This window comes from Myotis brandtii, unplaced genomic scaffold, assembly GCF_000412655.1.
Source record: "Myotis brandtii unplaced genomic scaffold, ASM41265v1 scaffold411, whole genome shotgun sequence".
NCBI classification, from domain to species: Eukaryota; Metazoa; Chordata; class Mammalia; order Chiroptera; family Vespertilionidae; genus Myotis; species Myotis brandtii.
This window is the reverse complement of record NW_005365804.1, coordinates 1,528,205-1,555,572: the sequence shown is the minus strand read 5'-3', so window position 1 is coordinate 1,555,572 and position 27,368 is coordinate 1,528,205. Positions and strand designations below refer to the sequence as shown.

The window sequence follows — 27,368 nt, the reverse complement described above, 5'->3', positions numbered from 1 at the left end:
AAGACCCATTCTGCTGGCTGCAAGACACTACTGAGGTGACTGCCCACTTAGAAAGCCCTTTCTAATGGACTCAGGCCCAAATCCTGAAAGACACTGGGCCAGGCATTAGAGCTTCTGTGAAAATGTGAAAGGAATAATTCATAGCTCGGGCAACGAGCCTCTTCAGGCTGCCGAAACTCCTCCCCTCTGCTGCTATCTCATAACGACATTTTTACACGTAAACAATGTTCTAGAACATCTGCAGCCGATGAATGGTGTGCCAAACCACAAGACTGCATCAATACACTCCGTTCAATACACGTGGCTGGCTGACAATACACCATATTGATTTTCCTAATGGACTGCACTTAAAAACTTTATATCATTTTGCCATTGGTATGGTGGTCAAACTGAAATAACCAGATTTAATCGCTTTGGTGCCATTGAGGATTTGGAAAGGGAGGAGCGAACCTAACAAAGAACTTACCCAAATCTCTAGCCCCCCCCCCCCCCCCCCCAGCAATCACGCGGAGCCCAGCCAGGTCTGTGACCCTATCACAGGGCCATGTTCGTACAGTCACAATGCCTTTGCTGCTCGCAGCTGCCGGCCCTCTCCTGTCTGCCTGTCAAAGCCCTAGTCCTCCTCACTAATTGTGGGGTGCGGCTACGGTGTTTTGGCCAGGTTCAAGCCTCAGACTAATGAAAGGACAGGGTCCTCATTGCCACGTGCAAGTCCTAGCTGGAGGGCAGGGCCCTCCCAGCACAATTATAGCCAACAGCTGTGGTTGTAAGCTTGAACCTATGGTCCAAACACGTAACCCCACGTGCCTTGTGATAGAGTACGGGTGCATGTAGTTAAGTGAGGTTGAAACCCACGAGAATGCTGTAAACAACGTGATCACGCCCCTACTTTGCCTTGTGGCATCTGCTATAAAATAAAGACACGGCTTGTGGGCGCCAGCGCTGTCTCCTCATCAGGGAGCAGCGTCCCACCGAGACCCAGCTTTCATTCTCTTGTCTGTCTTTTCTCAATCCTTTCACCCCCACCCACTCAGGGTCACTGAACCAGGCTGAGCTGGCATGGCACATAAGGCGCCCTGGGGCTGAGTATGCCATGGCCGTGCCGGTTCCCCACAACTAATCATCTCCTTTCTAAAGCCTTCCTAACTTCTCCAGCAGGAGCACCCGCCCTCCAGGCAGCCTTAGGTGTCTCCTCTTCCCTGCTCTTATTACGCCCTGCACAGATCCTTTCATAGACCTTGCTACCTCGTTTGCCTAGAAACACAAATGCCCGACTATTACACTCCACCTCTCCTATTATTTTGTGACCTTGGATAAAAGTTCTCAACCTCTCAAATTCTCGGTCTCCTCACCTGTAAGTCACTTGTACTTCATACACTTGTTGAGGACGAGATGAGATCATGCGCAGAAAGCACTTAGCACAATGCCAGGCACACAGCAGGTGCCCACGGCAGAGTAGCCATTGCTGTGCTGAATGAGCAGTCAGAGACCAGGCTCAGAGGGTATAGACCGTATGAAATTGGGAAGGGGGAGCCAGGTGCGGCTCCCGAGGGAACTTCACGGAGACTCACGCTTAGCTCTGGCTATCATTCCAAGAGGCATTTCAGAGGACACGGTCAGAGGGAGGTTTAAGTTGTGCAAGTGTCGGCTCACCTCTTATGCTTCACAGCTCCCGCCAACAGCTTTGCCTGGGAGAACTTGTTCTTGGTATCTATGGGTTTCATGGCCACTTTCTTCTCCACTTCCTTCTTGTTTTCTGGAGCAATTCCAACCTTGTTGAGATTACTGTGAGTTACAGGTTAAGGGTCAAACTATGCAAACGGAAGAGCTGTGCCAGGACAATGATAAATTGAGAAGGAATGCAAATCTAATCCACCAACACTTTGGCTCTGCCAAGTCATGGTTAGCCTACTGATTTGAAAAAGCCCTCCCTATTCTGCCAGTCAAATCCAGCTGATTTCAAGAGAAATGAAGGTGAACACAGAGGAAGATGGCAAATCAAGCATAAAATAATATAGGCAAGGGAACTTTTCCCCTCCGATTCTCTATGAAAATCTGAGTACAGCCAGAAAACCTGCTACTACCGAAGACATAGTCGTTATCATGCTCGCTGGGGAAAACAAAAATCTTAAGGAATATAAATGCAACAGGAAAAAAATATGGCTTCCCTGAAAATGTTTGCTTTCCCAATTTTGCAGAATGTCCTATGACTATTAATGGCATCAATCTTAGACACGACGAAGACTACCTCCTACTCTGCTGGTGCAAGGCAACATCAAAACCACTTAAGTTCATTAAAAAACAGAGTCTTCGTGTCGATCAGTCACCACCCCCTCTCCTGTCACAAGCCTCCTGGATGCGGACCTCCAGAGGCCCAGGAACCAGTTTTAAATCCTCCCTCAAGGTGATTTTAACAAGAAACCCCTGTGCATATACAACACAACCCAAGAACGAAAAAGTTGATTTTGAAGCATAACCTGTCCCTGGTTATGCATCACTTTTTTCATGCTTGATGTCAATCTCTGGCTTTCAAGGTCTGTCACTTTCTTTTGTTCTCTCTACCTGCCTCCTCTCCACCTTCCCTTCCATTCTCTCACAACCTATTATGCAATAGATGAGTGTTCCAACAGGATACAACTTCTTACTTAAGACGCAGTCGAGCCCTCTTGGAGCAATAGTGACATCTAGTGCCCAAGGAATCTGAGAAGCATATATTATCAACCCCAAGAGGTGGGGATGGGGGGTGTATGGTTGTTTATTTGTCTTTAAACAACGGAGAACACTGGGTACCAGAAATAAGGAAAGTCTAATTCTGATCACTTTCCAGGCACTATCTCTGTTCTTATGAACACCAGTTACCTTAAATATTTGCAATATTCAATGGGGATTATGCATTTGGCTCAATACTACTGTTTCATCAGTTTCATGTTTTTAAGGTCATTATGGGAACAGATTGGATATTAATACTAAATGTTCATCCTTTTTAAGAATAAAAATGGGGAGAGAGAGAGAAGCATCAATCAGGTGCCTCCCGAATGCACCCAGACCAGGGATTGAACCCAAACCCAGGTATGTGCCCTGACTAGGAATTGAACCCGAAACCTTTCAAGGCATGCGAGGATGCTCCAACCGACCAAGCCACCTGGACAGGACTGTTACTATAATTTTTAAGTGCATCAATAAACAGTTTAAATTTGTAAAAAAAAAAAAAAAAGAATAAAAATGAGCCCTAGACAGTTTGGCTCAGTGGATAAGAGTGTTGGCTTGCAGACTAAAGGGTCCCAGGTTCAATTCCTGGTCAGGGCACATGCCCAGGTTGTGGGCTTGATCCCCAGTGGGGGACATGCAGGAGGCAATGGATCACTGATTCTCTCTCATCATTGATGATTCTCTCTCTTTCTCCCTTCCTTTCTGATATCAATAAAAATATATTTTAAAAAGAAAGAGCATAACCTATAGACACAGACAATAGGGTGGTGAAGGCTTGGGGAGGGGTAGGTGGGGGAGGGCAACGGGGGGAATTACATATGTAATTCTTTCACAATATTTATATTAAAAAAAAAAGGACAGAAATGAAACAGATTTTATCTTTCTAGTATAGAATGCCAAAAACCATGAGCATGCTGTGATTTTTCCCTACAAATCCAACATTAAGGAATAGAAACTCAAAGAAAATTCTTAATATTAAATGTTGAAAAATAAAACAAATTGGAATTAACACAATAAAAGTACTTGTGTATTTATAATACCAGGACGCAGACAAAAAAAAAAAACACAACACTTAATTTTTTATTCTTTTAAAGTGAAGAAAAGTGTTCATCCTTTTCTTTTGGGGGAGGCAGGGAAGATGGGAGGAAGGTGGTAATATTATTTTTGACCCATATCCAAATCATAAGCCATTTTTTCCCATAAGTCCCTCTCCTGTAAAATGCTTTAAATACACAAACACACCTCAAAACTCTCAAGGAACTCATTAAAAGGCATTTTTTAAAAAATCACAATTCTTAATACATAATGTGGGTAAAGGAAACTAGAGGTCTGCTGTTTATATGGCACAAACCACAGCTTATTTGTATTCACAAGTATCACATTATAAAATGTATCATATTATAAAGGTCAGTTAAAGCCAAGAGCTTCCATAAACAAATGTCGAGTCCTCCAATTCCTACCTCAACATGTCTCTGGCTACAGTCACCCTTGGGATTAGTGCATATACACCAGTGAGTTGGAAGGCTTGCTTTTCTTCGGTTTTTCTAAAGAGTCAGAACTTTCCAAGTTTCTGACGAAAGCCAATAGCCCTGGGGCCTCGTCAAGGTGGCTGTAACGTTACCAGGACAGGAAAGTTTCTTTGGCCTCACTGCTGCCGTTCATTCTTCCCTTTGAATTGGAAACCGAAGGGCCTCTCATCCCATAACCAACACTGCTTTCCAGAATGCTGCTTTGGGAGGCACTCGGTCTTATTTGCTAGCCTAGCAAATTAAGTACATGAAACAGGACAATTCACGTGAGACGTGTCATTAATGTCCTTCCTTAGCGGAAAAAGCCTGGTGCCTGAAACAATGCCATACACATTTCTGCCCATGTCTGCAAACCCCAATGCGTACTGCTGTTCTAGGGTCAGCAGAGGGGAGCTTCCGAATAATGTCTCGATCCTCCAGTTGGGATTGAGGGGTAACTTTCCATCAACTCCTATCTTAATGTTACACCAGAAAGCCACTAGGAGAACTAGGACGGGAAGCCAGGTCTCTTGCTACCAATTAAGAGCAGGTTTTGTGACACCATGCTGCCACCTTATTTCAATCACCGTCGCCTTGATTTAAACCAAATCCCGAGGAATCTTTGCACACTTTCTCCCATATAACTCTTTAATAGAACCCACTGTACACTGTCTGCAAAAAATATCAACACACACAGCAGTGTCATATCACTCGGAAGTGAAGCCTGCTCAATCGCACTAGTGAAGTCATTCAACATATAAGCTTTGAAATATTCAAATAAGATTTCTCATAGGAGGCCTGGCCAGCCTGGCTCAAATGGTTGAGCACTGACCTATGAACCAGGAGGTCACGGTTCGATTCTCAGTCAGGGCACATGCCCAGGTTGCGGGCTCAATCCCCAGTGTGGGGTGTGCAGGAGGCAGCCAATCAATGATTCCCTCTCATCATTGATGTTTCTCCCCCCCCGCCTCTCTCTCTCTCTCCCTCCTTCCCCCTCTGTAATCAATTAAAAAAAAAATTTTTTTTAGAGAAACCAACCCTCTTCCCTTAAAAAAAAAATTCTCATAGGAGAAAAAAAAACTAGGGTGGTCTTATTAACCTCTCCTATGAGTCATTCATTACTTTATCCAAATATATACCAAGAAACCACTACATACCAGGCACTGAAAAATCAGTGATGGCCAAGTCCCTGTTCTTATAAAGCTTACTTTACCTTCCAGCAGGTGAGAGGCAAACAAACCAAGACTTTCAGGTAGTGACAAGTACTATTAAAAATGACATTATAGACAGTGATGGGAGGGGGTGCAATTTTAGGTGGGCTGCGTAGGGAAAGTCTCTATTAGGAAGGGAGATGTGAACTGAGATCCGAGGGCCATGAAACGAGCCTTGTAAAATCTGAGGGCCGAGCATTCGTGGCCAAGAATGCAACTACAAAGGCTTTGGGATGGAAACACCAAGTTCGGTGAGAGGGACATAGGAAGGCCAGTGGGCTGCAGTACAGCGAACACTAGGAAGAGTGAGTTCAGATGGAATGGGGAGGGGAGTTGGCCTAAATCATGCTGAGCCCTGTAGGGCCTGGTAAAGAATGTAGACTTAAGTTTAAATGCAACAGGAGGCCACTAGTGCTCAAACAGTAAAGTGACATGATCCCATGCATGTTTTCAAATGTCCCTGAGAAATGACTATTGGGGACGAGAGAAGCAGCTGAGGCTAAGTGGAGGGCCACAGCAGTCCAGAGAAGAGTCGATGACTACTGCAATGGCAGTATAGAGAGCAAGAACTACACAGATTTGGAGCACATTTTGGAGGTCATTTTTGACCCAGGTACCTGGAGGTATAGGAGTACCATTACTGAGATTGGGAAGACCAGAAGAGATTTTTTGCGGGGGGAAGGGGGGGCGGCGGGGAAGGGCAGTATGACGAGGGTGGGAATGGAATTAAGAATTTTGATTTAATCAAGTTACATTTGGGATGTCTATTAGGATATTCAAGTGGATGTTAAAAAGGTAATACTGAGTCAAAGCAGTCATCTTTGTTGCTGCCTCTACTCCTCTATGGGGACAGACCAGGGAAGGTTACTAAGGACACAAGAAAGTTGCTAAACATTTTATTTGAAAACTCAGAAGCCAGTTTTTGCCCTAGATGAGGTTTACTGCATAGCCCATCTGTTTTGGAGCCTAATCTCAAAAGGCAAGAATGTCCTGGTACTGATTATTAGGATTTAGGCCTTTAGTTAATTCTAAAGGATTTGGACTTCTGATTGCAACAGATTCTTACATGCAACATAACTCCGTAGATCAGTACCAGTGAGTTATTCAGTCATCAAAGTATCACCATTGGAAAGGCCGTCGTGGCTCAACGGTTCAGCACTGACCTATGAACCAGGAGATCACGGTTCGATTCTCGGTCAGGGCACATGCCCAGGTTGCGGGCTCGAGTAGGGGGTGTGCAGGAGACAGCCAATCAATGATTCTCTCTCATCATTGATGTTCCTCTCTCCCTCTCCCTTCCTCTCTGAAATCAGTAAAAATAAAGACCTTCATTCTATTTATAAAGAAACCAAAATCGTAGATGTTGATGGGAAAACTGACACCTTCCCTCAAAGTACAAAGGATATTCTGTATTCCTTCAGTTCTTTCAGTTCTTCTTCTCTTCGCTGCTTTTCTATTAGTTCCTGCTGCCGAGAAACCTCATCAAGGAAGTTGGTCTCATCTTCATCTAAGCCTCTTACCATGTTTTCTGAGGAAATAATTTTAAAAGAACACTTAGCAGGCTTAAGGGAAAACACAGGCAGATAAGATTTTCCCTTTTCCTCTTTTTTTTTTTTAATAAACAGCAGATCCTTCAGGGGATTAGAGGAAGGATTCTGTAAACACCATGGCTTTGGGATAGATAGCATGGCATAAAATCAAGGCATTTCTCCCATTACTAGATATTACCATAGAATGAAAATGGGTATCTTGAGCTCTAAACAAAATGCTCAATGTGATCTAGAAGGCAGAAGTTTGTCTTTCCCAGCAAACAAGCATTTAGAGACTAGATAATCACAATTCCACGGCTAGTTAGAAAAAGTATTGCATGAGGTAAACGTGCGTCAAAAAGCCCCTGCGGAGACCCTTGGACTCCGTGTTTTCTGAAGCTTACTGAATTTGAACTGCTCCTCGTACTCCTGCTGCTTCCTGTCTTTCTGTTCCTGTAGCCTTTCATATAGAGACCGCGGGTCATACACCTCCTCTGGACATTCTGAAAGGGAGAGAAAGGGAGAGAAAGAAGGGGGAGGGGAATTACATATTTTAGAACTCTTTCATATTATTTTGGAATCACAAAGGATTATAAAGATCAAGTCAAGTCCCTGCATGAGCTGAGGGCATGGATGACACAAAAATAGTACAAAGTCCGTAGCTTCCCTTTGGAGCTCAGAGCCAACTGTCAATGTCACTGTCTCAGTTGTTCGGATCCTGGACCCACCTGTCTAGATAGAACAGACTAGTAGAATCTCCTGGAAGACAGTGGGGTAGAGTGAAAAGGGCAAGGGCATGATTAACCTGGCTCTGCTTCCCGCTGTGGAGGCCTAACACAGGCTCCTTCACCCATCTGAGCCTCAGTGCCTCTACTCTGAAGTGAGGACATTGGTACCTCCTTTGCAGGCTTGTTGTGAGGATTAAGACCGTTATGTTGAATGGTCAACTGTAAGCCCATATACCTTCTGGATCTTCAGGTTTTCGAACTTTCTCCCATTCTTCTTGCCTCCTCTTGCGCCGTTCATCTAGTTCTGCCTCAGTCACAAACCTCTTTTTGATAACAAGGTTACCATCATCTCCTCCATCCATAATGGAACAATCAGTCTATGGAAAACAAACAAAATATTTCAAGTGAGAACTGCAATTAAAATTCTACAGAGAAACAAGAAGATTTAGCTCTCTCACCCAGTAATGGATTACCTCAAAAATCCCTTTGACCTTGAAGAAATCCCCAAATAGTCTAATTTATAGATCATTGATGAAAGCACTTGATTACATTTTCCCTAATGTATGAAGTAATTTTAATAACCCTAAGTTATCTACAAAGTCAGCAAGAGGATCTGGAATAATTCTCATTACATGCTACTCCACAGTAAATCTTATACTGCAAATATTTCTGTCTCTCTAATCTAGACCGATTGGCCTCCTGGCCACCCTTTTTCCCAGTTCGCATTGTCCTTTATTTCTGTAACATCTGACATTGTTCTTTCTTGAAATTCCTGTTTCAGGGACATCACACTACCTCGATCCACCTGTTCTTATTTTCAAGTAGGTTCAAAATGGAAAAACTCAGCTATTTAGGGAGCCTTAGAGATCAGGTCTGGTCTATAAAGCAGGAAAGTGATCTGCCGCCCTAGAGACACACAAAACATGAATGGAGAAAGTGAGACTAGAAGAACCCAGATGTCCCAACTTCAGATTCAATGTACTCTGCATTACACTCAACTCCTCCTTCATCTCTTTCCTGACCTTCCTTCCTTAAGTTCCATATCTGTGCCACTTAAGTTTCTATCTTCAATCCTGTTTTCTCATTCCCACGATGACCTCAACCACTTTATGATTTCTTGATGCAGAAGACTTCCAATTCCCAATCTATATACCTCTACCTGAAACTCTCAGAAAGGAGGGGGAAGGGACTAAAGCTATAGAGGAGTGTGCATTACTCCTTTTAAACAAAAATTTTCTGCTTTTCTTTGCTGGGGTCTTTCCTTTTGAAGAACTGTTTTGTGCTCTTCACAGAATCACACGTAACAAGGAAGCACACATTCTGCACCACTGGCACGTCGATTCAATGTCCATTTCAAGTCGATCCCTAATAGCCAAAATAATACGTCTACTGGTAGCATGAAAATAAAGTAGCAGCCATTTACTGAGCTCCACCGTGTACTGAAAACTTTTTATGTATATTACCTCATTTACACTCACAATGACCCTATGAGAAATATATCTCTTTACCAAGGAAGAAATTGCGGCCCCGAGTTAGGTCAGTTGTCTAAGGTGATACAGCTGGTGGATGGTAGAACTGAGACTCAAATCCAGGCCTGACATCAAAAATTCATACCCACTCCACCATACCCCTCTCCAGAAACCAGGGCTCCTGGCTGAAAAGGACATGTCAATTTCAGCTTTCTTCCTAAATCAAATTCCAGTGCTGAGACTGTTCTTGCAACATTTTTCTTTAATAAAGATGGAAAAGAAAGCTGAGAAAATAAATCCAAACATTCAGAACAAGAGAGTAGTCTCAGCCTAAATCCCACTGTTACTGAAGTTCAGTTTAGTGTAACAATGAGAGATTTTTTTTTTGGAAATTTACTAGAAAGAAACTAAATCAACTGACAGAAGCTGTTGCTCCCACCTAGAGACCACAGCCTGGACACTTCGATGTTGCATCACTCCACCTCTCCTCCCAGAAGCCTGTTATATAGAAACAGAATTATGCAATCTCTGTGAACATGCCAAGCATTCCTCCATTCTGCAGAATGACCTCTTGTGAAACAGGAGCCAGCATTTTCTTAAACATTCCTGGCAGAGACAATGTCAGCTATGAATGACTAATGGATGAGAGATGTACTAGACCAGTGATGGCGAACCTTTGGAGCTCGGCGTGTCAGCATTTTGAAAAACCCTAACTTAACTCTGGTGCCGTGTCACATATAGAAATTTTTTGATATTTGCAACCATAGTAAAACAAAGACTTATATTTTTGATATTTATTTTATATATTTAAATGCCATTTAACAAAGAAAAATCAACCAAAAAAATGAGTTCGAGTGTCACCTCTGACACGCGTGTCATAGGTTCGCCATCACTGTACTAGACCCTCAATTTCCCCCTCCTTATCCTCTATTAGCTGTTGCTCTCGTTCTCACCCTATATCGGCAGTCTGGTTTCTTCCCCTCACCCTTATTTCCTGGTAAATAACTCAGAGTGGGATGGGTCCTTACCACCCACCTAACCTGATTCTCCATCTGGTATCTGAGATTTTCATCTAACTCATATTTAAAAACTTCAAGATGAGCCACCACAATCCCTCCTTGAGCAGACCTGACTGATAGTATAGTTCTTCCTTAAACTCAAATTTGTCTCCCCACAAATTCTACACATTGGTTCAATCCTCTGGGAAATAAACAAAAGGAGCCAAATCTTTTTTCAACATGACAATACTTCAGCTCTTTGAAGACAACGCCCATGTTCCTCCTATTTTATCTCTTTTCTGGGCCAAACATCCCTAGTCCCTTTACTCTTATAAGTGGAGAAAAATAACAGTGTCTCAAAGCAGTGGCTTACTTTACCAGGTTGCATATGACTTAAACCTGGGAAATAATTATTAGAATCTGGTAATGCCACTGGCATCTTTACTCTCATTATACATTTTTTTAAAATGAAAATCTATCCTATATAAGGCTAATATGCAAATCGACCAAATGGTGGAAGGACTGGTCGCTATGATGTGCACTGACCACCAGGGGGCAGATGCTCAATGCAGGAGCTGCCCCCTGGTCCTCAGTGTGCTCCCACAGGGAGAGCGCCACTCAGCCAGAAGCCTCCACGGCAGCGCTAAGGATGTCCGCCTGTCAGACATACCCCGAGGGCTCCCGGACTGCAAGAGGGCGCAGGCCGGGCTGAGGGACCACCCCCGCTGAGAGCACAAATTTCGTGTACCAGGCCTCTAGTATATATTTAAAAGGCTAAGTGACCGACTGTAGGTCCATCTGACCAGCCCATACATATGATGTGCACTGCAATTTAAAATAACGGATTTATTATTGAAGCTACCTTTGGAAATAGTGTATCTATAGATAATATTAAAAATATATCTAAACATGCGATTCTTTGTCCTAAAAATGAGCACGTTCATAAATTAACTGAAGAAATTTTGGATATACTTGATGGAGATTTTCACACCTATATGAGTGATGATTCCATTGATTCAAAATGGATGATGCCGAAAAGGAAAATTTTCCCACCGAATTCCTTAATAGTATTACTCCTTTGGGAATGCCGAGTCATAAATTAAAATTGAAAGTAGGTGCAATCATCATGCTACTGAGAAATCGTAATAGTAAATGGGGTCTTTGTAATGGTACTAGATTTATTATCAAAACATTGAGACCTAATATTTGTTCTAATTAATTTCCTTTCAATGTGCATGAGTCCATACACTGGGCCACTAGTAATACATATTAATACTGGAAAAAATCTTCCAATAGGCCAAAATAAAATCTAGAATCTTACATGCTTTCTTCTAATTTAAGAATTCAGAGACTCTTAAAATTTATTCTTATAACTCAAAATTAAGAAAGGAAAATCATTTATTTCATGACCTGCTGAGTTTCTGGAAAGAGAAGACACTACCTTCATTTAACTTTAACAAGGATCCCTGAAACTCAGGGACAAAGCCTTTAGGATACTTGTCAAAAAGGGTTTGAACTTGAAACAGAAACTCTAGAGCAGCGATTTTCAACCGGTGTGGCACAAGAATTTTTAAAACATGCAATACCTGACTATTTAGTCAGGGGCACTGACCTCTTTTCCCTTAGATTGTCAAATAAAAAAATGACAGTAGCCAACACAATAGCTGTCCAGTGTGAATGAATCAAAATTATACCTATTTTTTTGTCAGATCAACAAAAAATATGTATTTTTGGTGTGCTGCAGAATTTTAGTAGTTTATGTATGCCATGAGATGAAAAAGGTTGAAAATTGATGTTCTAGAGAAATAAGGATCTTCCCACGAAATTCTTACTCTTTTTCTTCAATATCTTTCTTGTGTTAGAATTCAACTTCTACCCAAAGAGTTGAGTTTGTGCTGTTACCCATCTTTCACACACAGACACAAAATCAGGAATCATAGTTGGTTCATGAAAATAAGGCAAAAGCACAGCTCTCAATGGGTTGGTTTCCTGAAAATACAGTCAGCCCTAGCTGGTCTGGCTCAGTAGCTAGAGCGTCAGCCTGCGGACTGGAGGGTCCCAGGTTTGATTCCAGTCAAGGGCACATGCCTGGGTTGTGGGTTCAATCCCCAGTAGGGGGCGTGCAGAGGCAGCTGATCAATGATTCTCTTTCATTGATGTTTCTATCTCTCTCGCCCTTCCTTTATGTCAATAAAAATATATTAAAAACCCACCGTCAGTCAAAACTAATGAATACTTATGAAAGTCTGCTCTTTAAAGCTAATATTATAATCCTGACATTCTCTTGATTCCAAAACAAAGCTAGGTGGCCACACCAATTATAATGAACTTGTGAGTTTAAAAGAGACAAGACTAAAACACAGGCTGCTTTATCCATCTCTTTCTTCTACCTGCATTCCTTCTGTAGGTCCTCGTTCCCTGGCCCAATATTATTGTTCCCTCTTTGCCTTCAATATAGCCTTCTGGCTAATTAATATGGTCATCTGCTATGCACGGAGAGGTCAAAGACAGGGACAGTACATGCTCATGAACAAGTGGCAATACTCCTGAATATTTTGAATATTATTCAGAATATTCTTTCTCCAGAAATATGCAGGTCTTATCAGAATTCCAAACTTCACTGTCAATAAATACTGTCAAGAAATAAGCTTAACTTCACTACAACCCAATGTAATTAAAATAAATATGTAGCGAGTACCTTGTTTTCCGTCTTCTTACCAAGAGGGAGAGCAGGTCATGATAAAGAGTATAAAAGACTCTAAAACCAAGAGGCTGTGGTTTGAAACTTGGTTCTGCCACTTACCCATTGTATGACCCTGGGCAAGTCACTAAACTCCTGAGCCTGTTTCCTCACCCACAACTGCACTCACCAAAGGGGACTAAAAGAATACTGCACAACATAAATCTTTTGTGAGAATAAACACATAATTCAGGTAAAGCACTTCAGTGTTTGGCACATGCTTAAAGATGCTCTGAAAGGCCTGCCATTACTACAAAGCACTACGCTAAGCTCTGGACAAGCTGAGGGAGTGAGAGAAATACTGTATGCACTCGTAGGGGAGACATAAATAAATCAGTGACATAAACAATCCTGATACCTGGAGTGGGGAAGGGATCACATCAAACAGAGAGGAATTAGATATATACCCACACTCCCTTTTTCCTCGCTTTCTTATATAAGTTCTATTGTTTCTACTTCCTAAAGACCTCTTTTTAATCCTGACCTTTCTTTTTCTTTTTTTAAGAGAAGAGAAGAGTCCTTTCCTTTCTAATCTATTCCTTTCAGGGCCTACTCTTGCATGGACTACTGCAATAGCATCCCATTTATCTCCCTGTTTCTACTCCCAGCCCTATCACAGCCATTTACACCTCTACTACAGCACTTATCCATTCATTTTATCGTCATGACTGTTCCAACAGCTCTTTGTATCCACAGTGTAATAAGCACAGTGTCTGGCATATATTAAGCATGTAATAAATACTTACTGAATAAACCAACCATAGAGGATTGGAAGAATTTAAGTAGGGAAGAATGCTCTCACATAAATATTTCTAGATGTTGTCTGATGTAAGTTTTAGAGAAGGGTAGACATAAAATAAGTGTTAGCTGAGGCTTCTATGTCCCATGGGAAATTCTATTCAAACACCATACGATTTGTAAAGTAGGAAACACAGGACCAAAAATTAAATCACTTTATTACTCTCACTTAATTTCAACTGGTTGAAAAATGCTTTTACACGGGTTATTAAGTATTTCCCACACAAAGAGTCCAAAATTCATTCACTGTTTATTCTGCAATAGGAAGGTGATGAGTACCTACAATTCATTTACCTCCTTCTGGGAATGACAGAAAAACCGAAGTTAACGTATTTATTTCTAATTCCTACTGCCCAGATAAATTTTTACAAGTCTCATTTCTCTCCTTTGTTTGCTAGAATAATTGAAAACAAAACAAAATATAAATAAATAAAATCCTAGGGTCCAACTATAAAGATTCATGTGGGAATACTTGTTTTGTCCTGTGTTTAATTTTAGAAAGAATGTTGTCAACGTTCCTTTACTCACATAACTTTTTTCTTCAAGGTGACCTGAGTTAAAAGATCAAACTTAACATTACATTATTTTAAAAAGAAATAAGTTCTTCAAAGAGGGAATTCATGGAAAAACCATACCAAAATCACTTTGTCCAAACTTAAAAGTTTCAAACTGATACAAATAAAGAACATAGTTTTCACATTTGCTTGACAGCCAAAAAAAACAAAGTTCTTATATTTCAAGCCAAAGTAACCGTAATACACTGATCTACTGTGTTTGCACTGGAAACTGTGGTATTTAATTTCCAGGTTTGTGGGACAAAATGGGCTTAGTGTCTCACAAAGCATGACACACAAGTTTTAAGATACAAAATTTACATTGCTGCATGCAAAAATAATTGCTATTGCTGAACTAAAAAATTATTCCACTTAGCTAGTGCCATGATAGAAGCTAAAGAGATCTGGTTTCCTATGGAATTAAATTTTGTGATGGCAGACTACTTAAGTGTTTGCAGCACTGACCACCATACACCCTAATTCTAACATTAGTTAGCAAGTGTAAAAATACATCAGGGGAACTCTGTGTTAGGGTGTTCTAAAGCTGCTCTCTTTGAGTAGCAAAAGCAACAGGACAATACACTTTCCTTTATTTCAAGAGGAAGGGTGAGGGAGAGAGAGAGAGTATCAATGATGAGAGAGAATCATTGACTGGCCTCCTCCTGCACACCTCCCACTGGGGATGGAGCCCACAACCCAGGCTCATAGGTCGACACTCAATCACTGAACCACACCGGCCAGCCAATACACTTTCTTTTTGTCAATATAGTTAAGCGCTGCTCTTTCTACATTTCTACCCTAATGTTCAAGTCACAACTATGAGGAATTCTCCATCTGGCAAACTCAACTATATTTCAAGTAAAGACTGCTTTCTGGCCATAAGGCTCTTCTACTAGCTACAGTCATTCAGATCAAGCCAATTTTTCCCGTATTACAAAACTTCGGAGAATGACAACTACTAACAGAGAACACTCTGTTAGCATTTATTAGTAGACAAAGTAATCTTCACTCTTCTAACAATGACGCTTATTTAACATACCCCAGTACCAAAGGAAACTAAAAGAACCTAAAAATGAGGGTACAACATAGCAATTTAATTCATATTTAAAATTTTTATTATGAAGAACAATTGGTATAACCTTCTAATCGTCTAGGCATCTAAAAAACACATGCAATAAAGTTATTTTTTGCCGTAGCCGGTTTGGTTCAGTGGTTGGAGCAATGACCCATGGACTGACTGAAGGGTCTCGGGTTTGACGATCCTTGGATCCCAGCCCTGGATGGGGCTCATGAGGGAGGCAACCAGCTGATGTGTCTCTCTCACATCGATGTTTCTTCTGTCTCTCCCTCTCCCTTCCATTCTCTCTTAAAAAAAAAAAATCAATGGAAAAAATATCCTCAGGTGAGGATTAACAACAGAAAATTATTAAAACAAAACAAAACACGCCTATATATGCATTCGTCTTCCCGTAACATGAGAAGTGAGTCTCATTTATATGTGCATTTACCTGAATTCATCTATATGCACTGGGAGAAAAAAAGAGAGAGCTTAAATTTTTGGTTCCCTTAGCTGATCCTCAGTTCCCTAGTTCATGCGTGCCACTCAGTGTATAAACACTTCCCTCACTGTGTATGAGTCTAATATTAGTTGTATCTGTTACACATTGTGACTCCTAAATGTAAACCAACTACTTCATCTGGGGCTCACAGGGGAAAAAAACAGCATCTGTTCCAAAGCTGGAGGAAACCTGGCCATGCTGGAATTTTGCTGCGCTGGTATGCCTACACCCATCATAATGCTCCCCTAGATTTTCGAGGGTAGCTTTGATCATTTTGCATCTGGGCTGGCTTTGGAACCTAACCCACACTAAGTCATACCTCCCCTCCCCCAGGCTTTATATAACTCCTCTCAAGATCCAATTTTTTTTTAAAAAGAAAGAAGTAAAGGCTTTGCATTACACAACCACACATAAGGTCTACTAACTCATTCAGTTGTATTTTTGAAGTAAATCTTTACAGGGGACCTATGATGTGGAAGGCACAGGGCTAGGCACTAACCTGGCGCTCTACTATTTAACAAGCGAGGAACTCGCATTCAGTAAGAAAGAAGGTTGGCACATGAGCAATTTAGAAAAGCAGAATAAGAGCAAATGCTGTAAGAAAATAGAAGCTTAGAAGTTCAAAAAAGGGAGATAAGAAAAAGCATGAGGGAAGCTTAACTGTGATAGTAGCTGTGACACTGCAGTGAAAAGTGGTGGAAATTTGAGGCATACAAAGAAAAATAATCTGTAACTCGAGATTGCCAGAAATCACAAATTTCACATTCCAAAATCAAAACGAAAGGAAGGGTGCTTTCATTTCCAGAAACAGTGAGATAATTGACACCAATCCTGTACTTCTATGATAAAAAATAAATTAAATAGCATTAGCCGGTTTGGCTCAGTGGATAGAGCCTGTGGCCTGAAGAGTCCTGGGTTCAATTCCAGGCAAGGGCACATGCCCAGGTTGCAGGCTCCCATCCCCAGTATGGGGTGTGCAGGAGGCAGCCATTCAATGATTCTCTCTCATCATTGATGTTTCTATCTTTCCCTCTCCCTTCCTCTCTAAAATCAATTAAAAAAAATGTTTAAAAAATTAATTAATTTAATTAAATAACTGGAAGAAATTTCTAAAATAATTCTTAAACAGAAAAGTTAACAAGATAGTAAAGAATTTGCCCAAACCCTAGCTGGGTTGGCTCAGGGGATAGAGCATTGGCCTGCAGACTGAAGGGTTCCAGGTTCAATTCTGGTCAAGGGCACATGCCTGGGTTGCAGACTCAGTCCCCAGTAGGGGGCGAGCAGGAGGCAGCGATCAAGGATTCTCTCTCATCATTGATGTTTCTCTTTCTCTCTCTCTCTCTCTCCCCCTTCCTCTCTGAAATCAATAAAAATATATTAAAAAAAGAAAAGAATTTGCCCAAAATCCAAAACCAGAAATAGAGCCATTATCCAAACTTGTTTTCATCCTAAGGGTTTCTCTGACCTTAATGCTGTTGTTTTGGTGCCTTTGTGAAGCAAAAGAAACTAAAGCCCAAATAGGATGTGAAGTCTGATAACCATCTATTTATTTCTCCATGTTAACCTGGTACACCAAAGAACTACACCTTCAAGGTAAAAGTGAAGTGGGAAGAAAAAGAGCATAAATAATGAGCAACAGAAACAGACTCAAAGGGAATTCAGACAGTAGATTTAAAACATTCAGATTATAAAACAACTACACTTATCATGTGTAAAGAAACAAAAACCAAGCCTCAAAATTAATAGCAGGGAACAAGAAGCTGTAAAACCGTGGTAGAGCACATTTGAAAAGACCAAATAGAACTTCATGGAAAAAAAAATGCAGTAACTGAATTTAAGATTTCAATGGATGAGTTTAATGACACATTAGAAATAGGTTAGAGAATTAACGAAAAAGAAATTATCCAGAATGTAGTATAAAAATAATAAAGTGAGAACAGAGTAAAAAGGTCTATGTTAAATCAGTAAAGAAGATAAAAACAATGGGGCAGAAGCAATAGATGGATATAAAACGGCCGAGAATTTGACAGATCTAATGAAAGACACTAATCCACAAATTCAAGAAGTCTAACACCAAACAAATGCAGAAACCCGAAGATAAAGACTGAACAACCTTTAAAACACCCCACAGTGACGAGTGAAACAGAGCCTATTTAAGAATGAAGTGGGATCCAAAGGTGATCCCCCAGTGAGCACACTGCAATTGCTTAATTCAGCTGCCACCCAGGTGTAATTCCACTATGGCTGAGCTGAGCCTATGGCTGAGCCAGGCACTTAAATTACTTTGTTTACCAGATATGTGGTTTTCCATTTCTGAAGCGGCATCTTGACTCTAACCAAACATCAAGATTCTTAGATGGTGAAAGGAAAGACTGCTAACCAGGTAGAAGGTCTTGAGGTGATTCTTCCTCTCTAAAAACCACAAAGAAACTGCCCACTGGGGTAAAAGGCACCAAGACTTCAGGTGAGAAAGATTAACTGGCCATCCTCTGCTTGCAGACCCTTAAAAACTGTTAACAGCTTAGCTCAAGCTTTATATGAAAGACTATGGATGCTGCTTTTATCTCAGCTCAACTCTTGTATCAAAAAGGAGTCAACGCGCACGGACTCCTTTCCAGGATTTCAGAAGCATTGTCCTCCGAACCATTTTATAGGGTCCCTCTGAACACAGCAATACACCAAACAGCTGAAGAAATCAACACGTCTTACCTCGCAGCTGGTACCCAAGAAGTCATTGGGAAATCTGACCACCAGGCCGGCACCTGGTTTCCTGCGTCCCACTCCAGACCTACTCAGTCAGACTATCCGGGGATGGGATGGGGTCCGAGAATCTGCATTTTAAAAGGGCCGCAGAAGAGCTTGTTTTCTACTAGTTTAAGAACCACTGCTAAGTCCGAACAGGTGTCCTCCTTTAACCCCCGGGCGGACGTTGGCATCCACGTGGGCCACCAACTCTCCAGCAACGTGCTTCAACTCTCGGTCTCAGTTGCTTAAGTTTTCTGCAAAAACGAGCACGCTCCAGCGACTGGTACTTGGTATATCATAAAAATGTGCTTCCCGTCTTACATGTTGTGAAAACACCATTTCCAACCAGGCCTCCCCACATCTCCCGAGGAGCCGGGAGCCGTTCCAAGACCGTAGGAATAGAGCCCGCTCCTCACCTGGAGCCTCGGTGGCCCCACCTCGTAGAGAAGGTGCAGGGAAGCCAGCAATAAGCCCAAAGTCCCCATTCCGCTGGAAACGGCCAGGTATCCTCCCCGACTCGACCTGGAGGCCACCCCGCGGGCTCCCTCGGCCCCCCTCAGGCTGGGTTCTGCAAACCCCTAGCCCCGGCGGCCAAGAACACTGGGCGAGTGCACAGACTGAGAACAGGCCTGGCCCTAAACCTCAAGCCAGACACAGCCCCCCATCTCCTCGGCGAAGAAGCTGGAGCCCGGGTCTCGCAGCCAGGCCCGGGCCCAGGCCACACTCACCTACCGACGCGCGGGAGGCGGGACACCCTCTCCTCGGTAGCGCTCACCCCCGAACCGCCACCGCCAACGCCAACGCCGCTTACTTTTTAGGGGTTAAAAAAAAGAAAGAACAGAAAAAGAAAATAGCCTTTGCTTTTGTATTCCTTTTGACCCTTCAGGGCTTCCTGTTCCTCGCCGCCACAACAAAAGTCCACCCCGCTTCCGGCGGCGAAACCCAATCCGCGACTCTCTTCCTCCCCGGGAGTCCGATGGAAATCCGGTGCCCGGAAAGCGGGCGGGAGACACTGGATTGGGCCATTCACCCCTCAGCCAGCGGATTGGCCAGCTCGCGCCTGGGGGGCGGGCCGGGCCGTGCGATCACGTGGTGCCTCCCAGGAAAGATGATTGGTTGTCAGGGAGAGGGATTGCCACCGAGGAAGGGGCGTTTCCTAGGGGACTGAAGGAGGGCCTGGGGCGGTACGGAGCGGGGGTGGGCCCGGCACGTAATGGCAGCGCCGTGGCCCCGCGTCCATCTTTACCGCTCTCTCGGACCTGTCACAAAGGAGTCGCGCCGCCGCTGCCTCCCCCTCTCTCGATCGGACCTGGGAGCTGGAGCAAGTCAGTGCCGCAGCCCAGCCGCCGTGCCCCGGGAAGCCCCTGGGGACGCGGAGCGGGGGGAAGTCCGAGGGCAGGGGACGTCTCGGGGAGGGAGGGGACAGTCCCCGAGTCTGCGGCGGGAGACCGGACTAGGGTCGGGGGAGGCTCGGGGAAGGGGCCCCGGAAGGGCGGCGTTTGGCAGAGCCCGGGAAACAGCCCGGAGATTCTCCACGGAGGCCCGCGCGGAAGGCGCCTGAAGAGGTTCCTGGAAGAGGGTGTTCCCCCTTTAGGGGGATGTTGACCGGAGGAGGTGCTCGGGGGTCGCCCTTCTGAGAAGGCCGCGGCGAAAGGGGCCCAGGTGAGAGGCAGGCAGCTCCTGGGAGGCTCCTGATGTTTTAGGAGGGCTCTCAGGGGTGTCCGGGGCGGAAGGGGCCGATGGGAGGACGCTCTGGGAGGGTTTCCTTTTGTGGAGTTTGAGGTTTAGGTGGCCCGGGTGCGAAGCAGACATTCCCCCGGGAGCCATAAAAATGCCGCGGGGTGGAGAGATGCCTCGGAGAGAGAGAGGAGGGCTAGGAGTCTGGAGCCCGAGCTAGCGGATTCGCGGAGGCCCGACGTGGAAAGCGGGCAAGGGCCTCGGGGAGAGGGGCTCGCTGGGCGGTTCTGGGAAGGAGAGACCCCGATCCGCGGGAAAGCCTCGGGGAGGATCCGTGAGCGGGTGGCAGGAATGGCACGCCGGTCCCCTCGGAGCCTGACCCGGGGTCTTGACCACGGAATCCAGCTGCTTCGGGGCTTCGTGCAGGTGGGGTGGGAGGAGTCCGTTCCCACCAAGGCTCCCTGCGCGAGTCTAGATCCAGCTTTGGCCCCCTCCCGGCGGCCTCAGTTTCCCTGTCTTTGGGGGGAGACATCGAGGCCGAGATGGTCCCCCGAGACTGCAGTGCTGCCCTTTCTGAACGAGGCTCATCTCCTCGGAGTGATGCACTTTGAACTTTTAAGGGCTGGACGCCTCAGACAAGTGACTCCACCAACCCAGGTCTGTCCGGTAACGTCACGCGGTGTGGCAAGGACTGTGATTGTGCCACCTAAGGGCCTGCTGTTGAGGAAGGAAAGTGGAGGCACCTTCTAAACCAAAGCTGGGTTCAGCGGTTCTCAACCTGTGGGTCGCGACCCCTTTGGGGGCCGAACGACCCTTTCACAGGGGTCGCCTAAGACCATCGGAAAACACATATATAATTACATATTGTTTTTGTGATTCATCACTAGGCTTTCATTATGTTCAATTTGTAACAATGAAATTGGGGGTCACCACAACATGAGGGACTGTATTAAAGGGTCGCGGCATTAGGAAGGTTGAGAACCACTGGTAGATGGAAGGGGTTCGCTTTCACACAGTAATGGTCCATCACTTTGGGAGCCATACGAGACCGAAAGCGTCCAGGTTCACAGCTGCGTAGGTCCTATCATACTCCAACCCCAAGGTTTCAACCCCTGCGGCGATGCGGGTGGAGGGATTCCCGGTGTTTGCTCAGAGTTTTAATTTACTCTGAAATGCTGGTGGTGCTGGCAGGAGGCAGCCCTAGAACATAATCTTTTTCCTTCAGGAAGTTTGTCCGCTGACCGCTGACATTTTCTTCCATGTAATTTCATCTCAATAGTGTAAACTACCTCCCCTTTTTTCACATATGTATTTGTTGTTTGTTTGTTTGTTTTCATGGCCTTTGGATGTCTACAGGTAGGAAATCTTTCTTCCTTCCTCGGTTGTGATTTTTGTAAGTGAGACTTCCTTTTTCCTCCATGGAAATTAAGCCTTCCTATAGTAGTTTCAAACTAAAGATGAGCAATTGCTTTTAAATTCCTCTTCCACAATGGTTTATTTTCCACCACTGATAGTTAGCGTTTGCATTTCCTGGGGTGACATCCTGCCGTGTGGCTCCTCTATGAGGTGATAAGACACTTGTGTCCAGGTGTGACATTTTCCTGATGTTTCGTTAGTGGCATTTGTTGGAGTTGTTTTTCCAAATATTCACGAATTTATGATTTTCTGAAGCTTGTTGCTTTTCAACAAAAAGCTGGCTCGTGTTTCCTGTTTTTCTGGTCTTACATTTCATGGGTCTTTTAAAAAAGAATCACTGTGGTGATTTTGTAAGGTTTCTCATTTTCCAGGATACACGTTGTCCTGACCTACTGCCTAATGTCTGTCTGTGACCTGCTTTTGGCTGTTTACACAAACCCTTCATTATTTCTGTACTCCGTGATTATTTTTAAGTTATTGATTATAGGAAGTGTCCTAGCATACTCTATGTGGACTTTTTCTGCTTTGTCAGCAAAATAACTTTTCACTTAGTAAATTGGCTAAAAATCAAGAGGAAATAAAAACTTAACATTTTGTATAATAGTCTGCTACTCTGTAGTGAATAGGGAAGAACAACAACTCTGAAGTATGTTTTGGCAAGAGAACAACAAAAAAATCGTTGTGGGTTCCTGAAGTGCATTTACAACAGTTTATTTCAACTCATAAGCTTAATTCAGTCTGTCAAGAATTGCCTATACCAGTGATGGCGAACCTATGACACGCATGTCAGAGGTGACACGCGAACTCATTTTTTTGGTTGATTTTTCTTTGTTAAATGGCATTTAAATATATAAAATAAATATCAAAAATATAAATCTTTGTTTTACTATGGTTGCAAATATCAAAAAATTTCTATATGTGACACAGCACCAGAGAGTTAAGTTAGGGTTTTTCAAAATGCTGACACGCCGAGCTCAAAAGGTTCGCCATCACTGGCCTATACCTTCCCTAATAATAATTTGTTATAATGAAAGGAGACGTCACGTTGCATCCTTTAAAATACAACTCTCTTGGATACTCTAATAGCGATTTAGGTTGAGAAGTTATTAGGAATTCTTGAGGACGGAAATCACTACTTTAAATTGGACATTTTCTGCTTTGTGGTGGGATCTTTATAAAGTAGGAGGTGATAGCCACCGGGTTGCACCACAGATGGGAACCACAGTGGAACCAGTAATCTATTTCAAAAGAGTTATTTGGGGGAAGTAAACTCTCAATTCAGCGTCTCTCAAATATTTGATATTTTCAAGGCATTTACCATTGAAATAGCATGGTTACCCGCGCCCCCTCCGTATTCAAATTAGAAAATTGAAAAATAGAATAGTCAGGAAGTAGTGAACCAAAACTTGGACCACAGCCTTTAGGAGACTTACAAGTTTTAGGAGTGTAAAAGAAAGAGCATTTTCCCTTTGGTTTATCTATTCAATAAGTCAGCTTCTGAAATAGTTATCTTGCCAATCTTTATGGTTAGAAAAAAAGCACATATTTGTTTTACTTCACTCTCAGTGTCCATTCCAAAAGGAAATGCTTGCTTGCTGTATTTTTTTCAGCAAGCAAGAGCATGTTTAAGAGCATATTTAACTGTGGACAATTGTGTGATACATACAGGGCTAAATGAGGTAAAGTTAATCTTATAAACAGTGGGGGGCTCCCCTTTCTCCCTTTCTGAGCTTTTGAAAACTAAGAACGCATTTAAGATAGCAAAGAATTGGTGCACTCCTTAAGTTTGTTAAGGAATGAACCCTGCTCATAGCTTTCTTATTGCTTGAAATTATAGTTTCCAGGCATAATTTCATGGGTCCTATACACATCAAATAGAAGGTTTGAAATACCTTACTTGGCCAGTTTATTATTACCTCATAGTTTAATGTTACAGTGTTAGCTTATTCTCACCCCTTCTACCTTCTGAAGAATCACGTTTTTCTCTTCAGAGATCCCTTGGTGCCTTGGTTCCCAAAGTCTGACTCCTACCCTGCCCCACCCACCTTGTGGGAAGAGCAGCTCCTTTTTTCCGATTCTTACTGCTTCATAGTTATTCATACTTACACATGCCTAAGGGCTACTTATTCATAACCTACCAAGTGAATCATTAAGGGTTGCTAAAACATGGTGTTCATAAACCAAAACCAGCACACCAGAGCTTACTGCTGTCTGACACCTTTTTCTCCCAGGGCGCCTGGCCTGGGAACCTTGGCACCTGGCAAAGCTGCTTGCGTGTCACGTGCGGAGAGGGGTTCCTTAAGTCATCAGAATGGTGCTTATTTCCCATGGCGCTTCCTCTTGTGGTTTTTGGTGGTTTTGTTTTTCAGCAGAACTACTATTAGCTTCGTTATCAATTTAATTTATGGGCGTTTGGTTTACCTTTCACTGTGGTCAGGATATTTGTACCAACAATCTCTGGCTTATAATTTAAGACATGAATGTGTGGCAATGCAAATATAAACCCTCCCATACCCCCTTTTGCTAATGCTGATATGTAGTCACCTAAAAACTTGCTTGGACAGAAATACTTGATGTTACTAAGTTCCGTTTCCACTGGAAAAATGGAGGAATGAGAGGCCTGCTCCTGGTGAACCCGATGATCCTTTACCCGAGGCTTCACTGGCGTGTATTACGTTATGGGTCGGGCACTCCGGGTGTTGTCTATTGCTGTCCTTCGTCTCATTGCCAAGAGCATGAGGGACCTTTTTTTTTTCCATCTCTGCTCAGGGCCTGGCATGTAAGCATGATAATCATATTTATTGAATGTTTTTTGTTTTTCAAAGTGGTAAGTATTTTGGAAACATTCTCTACTTTTACAAATTTTAGAATAAATTCACTTAATGTCGTTATTGAATACCTTTTAGCTTCTAGGTAACCAACTGAGTGTTTTCAGACACCATTTGAAGTAGATTTCATTAAGGAACGTGTTGCTATCCATGCTGTTTATACATTTTGTTTGCTTCTCTTAATAGTAAAGAGTTTTCTATACTAGAAAAACCCTATCCTTCAGATTATGAATCATCTGTTTAAATAACACATCTGTATGAGTTCCTATTATTTCGTCCCCTGGGGGGAAATCCCGAGCACGGTGGAGTGTTATGTTTTTCTCCTTTGTGCTGCAGCCACCATTAGCACTTACCTCAGTTCTTCTGTAGTGTTTCCTTTTTGGGTCCAAGGCAAAATTTTCAGTCTTGAGACCTGGCAGGGATTATTTACTTCTCCTTTTTTCTTTCTTTCTCTCTCTCTTTTTTTTAAACTATTATTTGCTTCTGGGAATTTCTTAATCTATCCCAGCCCTAAATTTTATACTTTAATACATTTTTTGAATGCTGAAAGAATTCGTCTTATGTTTCATATAAGACTGTATTCTATAATTAATTCTTTTTAAAATACATTTTTATTGATATCAGGAATGAGAGGGAGAGAGAGATAGAAACATCAATGATAAGAGAGAATCATTGATCGGCTGCCTCCTGCACATCCCCCACTGGGGATCAAGCCGGTAACAGTCCACCTATGAACCAGGAGGTCACGGTTCAATTCCCAGTCAGGGCACATGCCCAGGTTGCAGGCTTGATCCCCAGTATGGGAGTGCAGGAGGCAGCCAATCAATGATTCTCTCATCATTGATGTTTCTATCTCTCTCTCCCTCTCCCTTCCTCTCTGAAATCAATATATATGTATGTATGTGTGTGTGTGTGTGTGTGTGTGTGTGTGTGTATATATATATGTATTTACATATATTTTTTTAAGTTGACTATACTTTAGAAAAATAAAAATAAGAGCAAATATATTTCTGGATAAGGCTCTCTGTCTTGATAGGGTTTGAGTTACACAGGTTTATGTATTTGACAAAATTCTGCACGTATATGCATAGCACTTGTACATTTCATTATATGTAAATCTAACCTCTAAAAATATATTCAAGTCTGGTTAGTGATATGTATGCTGAATTATTTAGGGAGAAGTATACTGATGCCTGCATTTACTTTGAAATGCATAAAAAAAATGAGATGGATGGATGATGGGTAGAGATGGATAGATATGTGATAAAGCAAGTATAGTAAAATGTTAATGGTAAAATCCAGATGGCGGGTATGTAGGTGTTCACTGTAAAATTCAACTTTGCTGTGTGTATGAAATTTTCATAATAAAAGTGGGGGCTAACAAACATGCACACAGAATTCTCACTTATAATACTATCTTAGGAAAACATCCAAAACATTTTCTAATGAGAGAAAATCATGAACATTTCCGGTGCATTATCTATTGTTACTTTTTATGCTCTGTGATTTAGCCTTGACGGGTGAGAAGTGAATTGGAAAAAAATGCTGCATCCTGTAACACTATTTGGGAATGATAAAGCGAAGATGACAGCAACAGTAATTTCACGCCCACAGTTTGGTTTTTATTCCTATGGTCATTTATTTAACCAGCCTCTCCTTTCTTGGCAACATAATCCTGAAGTCTTATTTTCAGAGAAAAGAAAGTGTTCTTAATGTCACCGAGCTGTATTATGATCGAATGCAAGCAAATATTTGAAGAGCTGAATCATTGATTCCTGGACCATTTGTTAGAGAGGATTAGACCAGTTGGCCAGATGTCTCTTGTGGTGAGCTGTTTATGGTGGTAGAGGTCTGTGTTTTGAGTACCAGACCTCATTGCTTTAACACAAAACTTATTGAGAAACCAAGTTTGATTTTTTCCCCTCTCAGAGCAGCTTTATAAAATATATAAAATACAAAAATCTAATAAATCATAAATAAGACAGAAGGGGAAGGAATGGTCTTTACTTTCTTCTTAAAAAAGAGTCAATCCTGGCCGGTGTGGCTCCATTGGTTGGAGCGTCATCCCATACACTAAAAGGTGGCAGGTTCGATTCCCTGTCAAGACATATACCCAGGTTGCACACTTGATCCCTACTCAGGGCATGTGGCGGCGGTGGGGGGGCAACTGATCAGTCTTTCACATCAACATTTCTCTCCCTTCCTCCTCTAAAATCAATTAAAAAATAGGAGAAATCAAAATTAATACTACTCTTCAGAGAAATAGATTCACAAAGGAAATGCTTGATTATAATTATGCTCTTGCAGAAAAATTGCAATAAACAATATAACAATTTAAAAAGCATTACCATTTAGATGGTGAGAAGTCTTTCTGCTAAGCAATGGCATCTGGGGGTATCATCATCATTAATACAATCGATAATTGCCATATCAGATGATGATTGCCATGGCCGCAGATTTAATAGTTGTGTGTGTTTAAATTTTGTGACTAGCTTGTCTTTGGTCTCAGATGGACTTGACTGACCATCTAATGCTAAGTAGTCTTCAAAGTTAAGGTGAAGGATGTAGGCATTACAGGTTTACATAATCTCTAGTCTTATTCATTCTCTCCTTCATTCAGTCTGTCAACCCTTGGATGACCTTGCCCAAGAGCAAGGTACCATCTAGGCTAGGTTCATTATGATGCTCCATAGCAGGGGTCCTCAAACTACAGCCCGCGGGCCACATGCAAATACAAATATTGTATTTGTTCCCGTTTTGTTTTTTTTACTTCAAAATAAGATATGTGCAGTGTGCATAGGAATTTGTTCATAGTTTTTTTTAAACTATAGTCCGGCCCTCCAACGGTCTGAGGGACAGTGAACTGGCCCCCTGTTTAAAAAGTTTGAGGACCCCTGCT

At 42.6% G+C, this 27,368-nt stretch overlaps 2 protein-coding genes across 6 annotated transcripts in view; one reads left to right on the top strand and one right to left on the bottom strand.

Moving 5' to 3' along the window:
* The window catches only part of FAM192A (family with sequence similarity 192, member A), a 28,095-nt gene extending 8,623 nt beyond the window's left edge, over positions 1-19,472 (bottom strand). Inside the window, exons 1-6 of one of the 3 annotated variants that reach the window (XM_005873522.2) lie at positions 19,277-19,472; positions 18,513-18,634; positions 7,921-8,062; positions 7,362-7,460; positions 6,835-6,956; positions 1,654-1,787 (exon numbers count right to left, since the gene is read on the bottom strand). In XM_005873522.2, the coding sequence (XP_005873584.1) occupies positions 1,654-1,787; positions 6,835-6,956; positions 7,362-7,460; positions 7,921-8,047 (482 nt within the window). In that variant the 5' untranslated portion in view covers positions 8,048-8,062; positions 18,513-18,634; positions 19,277-19,472. The remainder of the gene's footprint in view (positions 1-1,653; positions 1,788-6,834; positions 6,957-7,361; positions 7,461-7,920; positions 8,063-18,512; positions 18,635-19,276) is intronic. The other 2 variants (XM_005873523.2, XM_005873521.2) reach the window with 2 other exon arrangements.
* Positions 19,473-19,600: 128 nt separating this feature from the next.
* RSPRY1 (ring finger and SPRY domain containing 1) overlaps positions 19,601-27,368 on the top strand; it is a 30,976-nt gene continuing 23,208 nt past the window's right edge. The window contains exon 1 of one of the 3 annotated variants that reach the window (XM_014545552.1): positions 19,601-19,873. The gene's annotated coding sequence lies outside the window, so the exon portion shown is untranslated. The other 2 variants (XM_005873524.2, XM_005873525.2) reach the window with 2 other exon arrangements.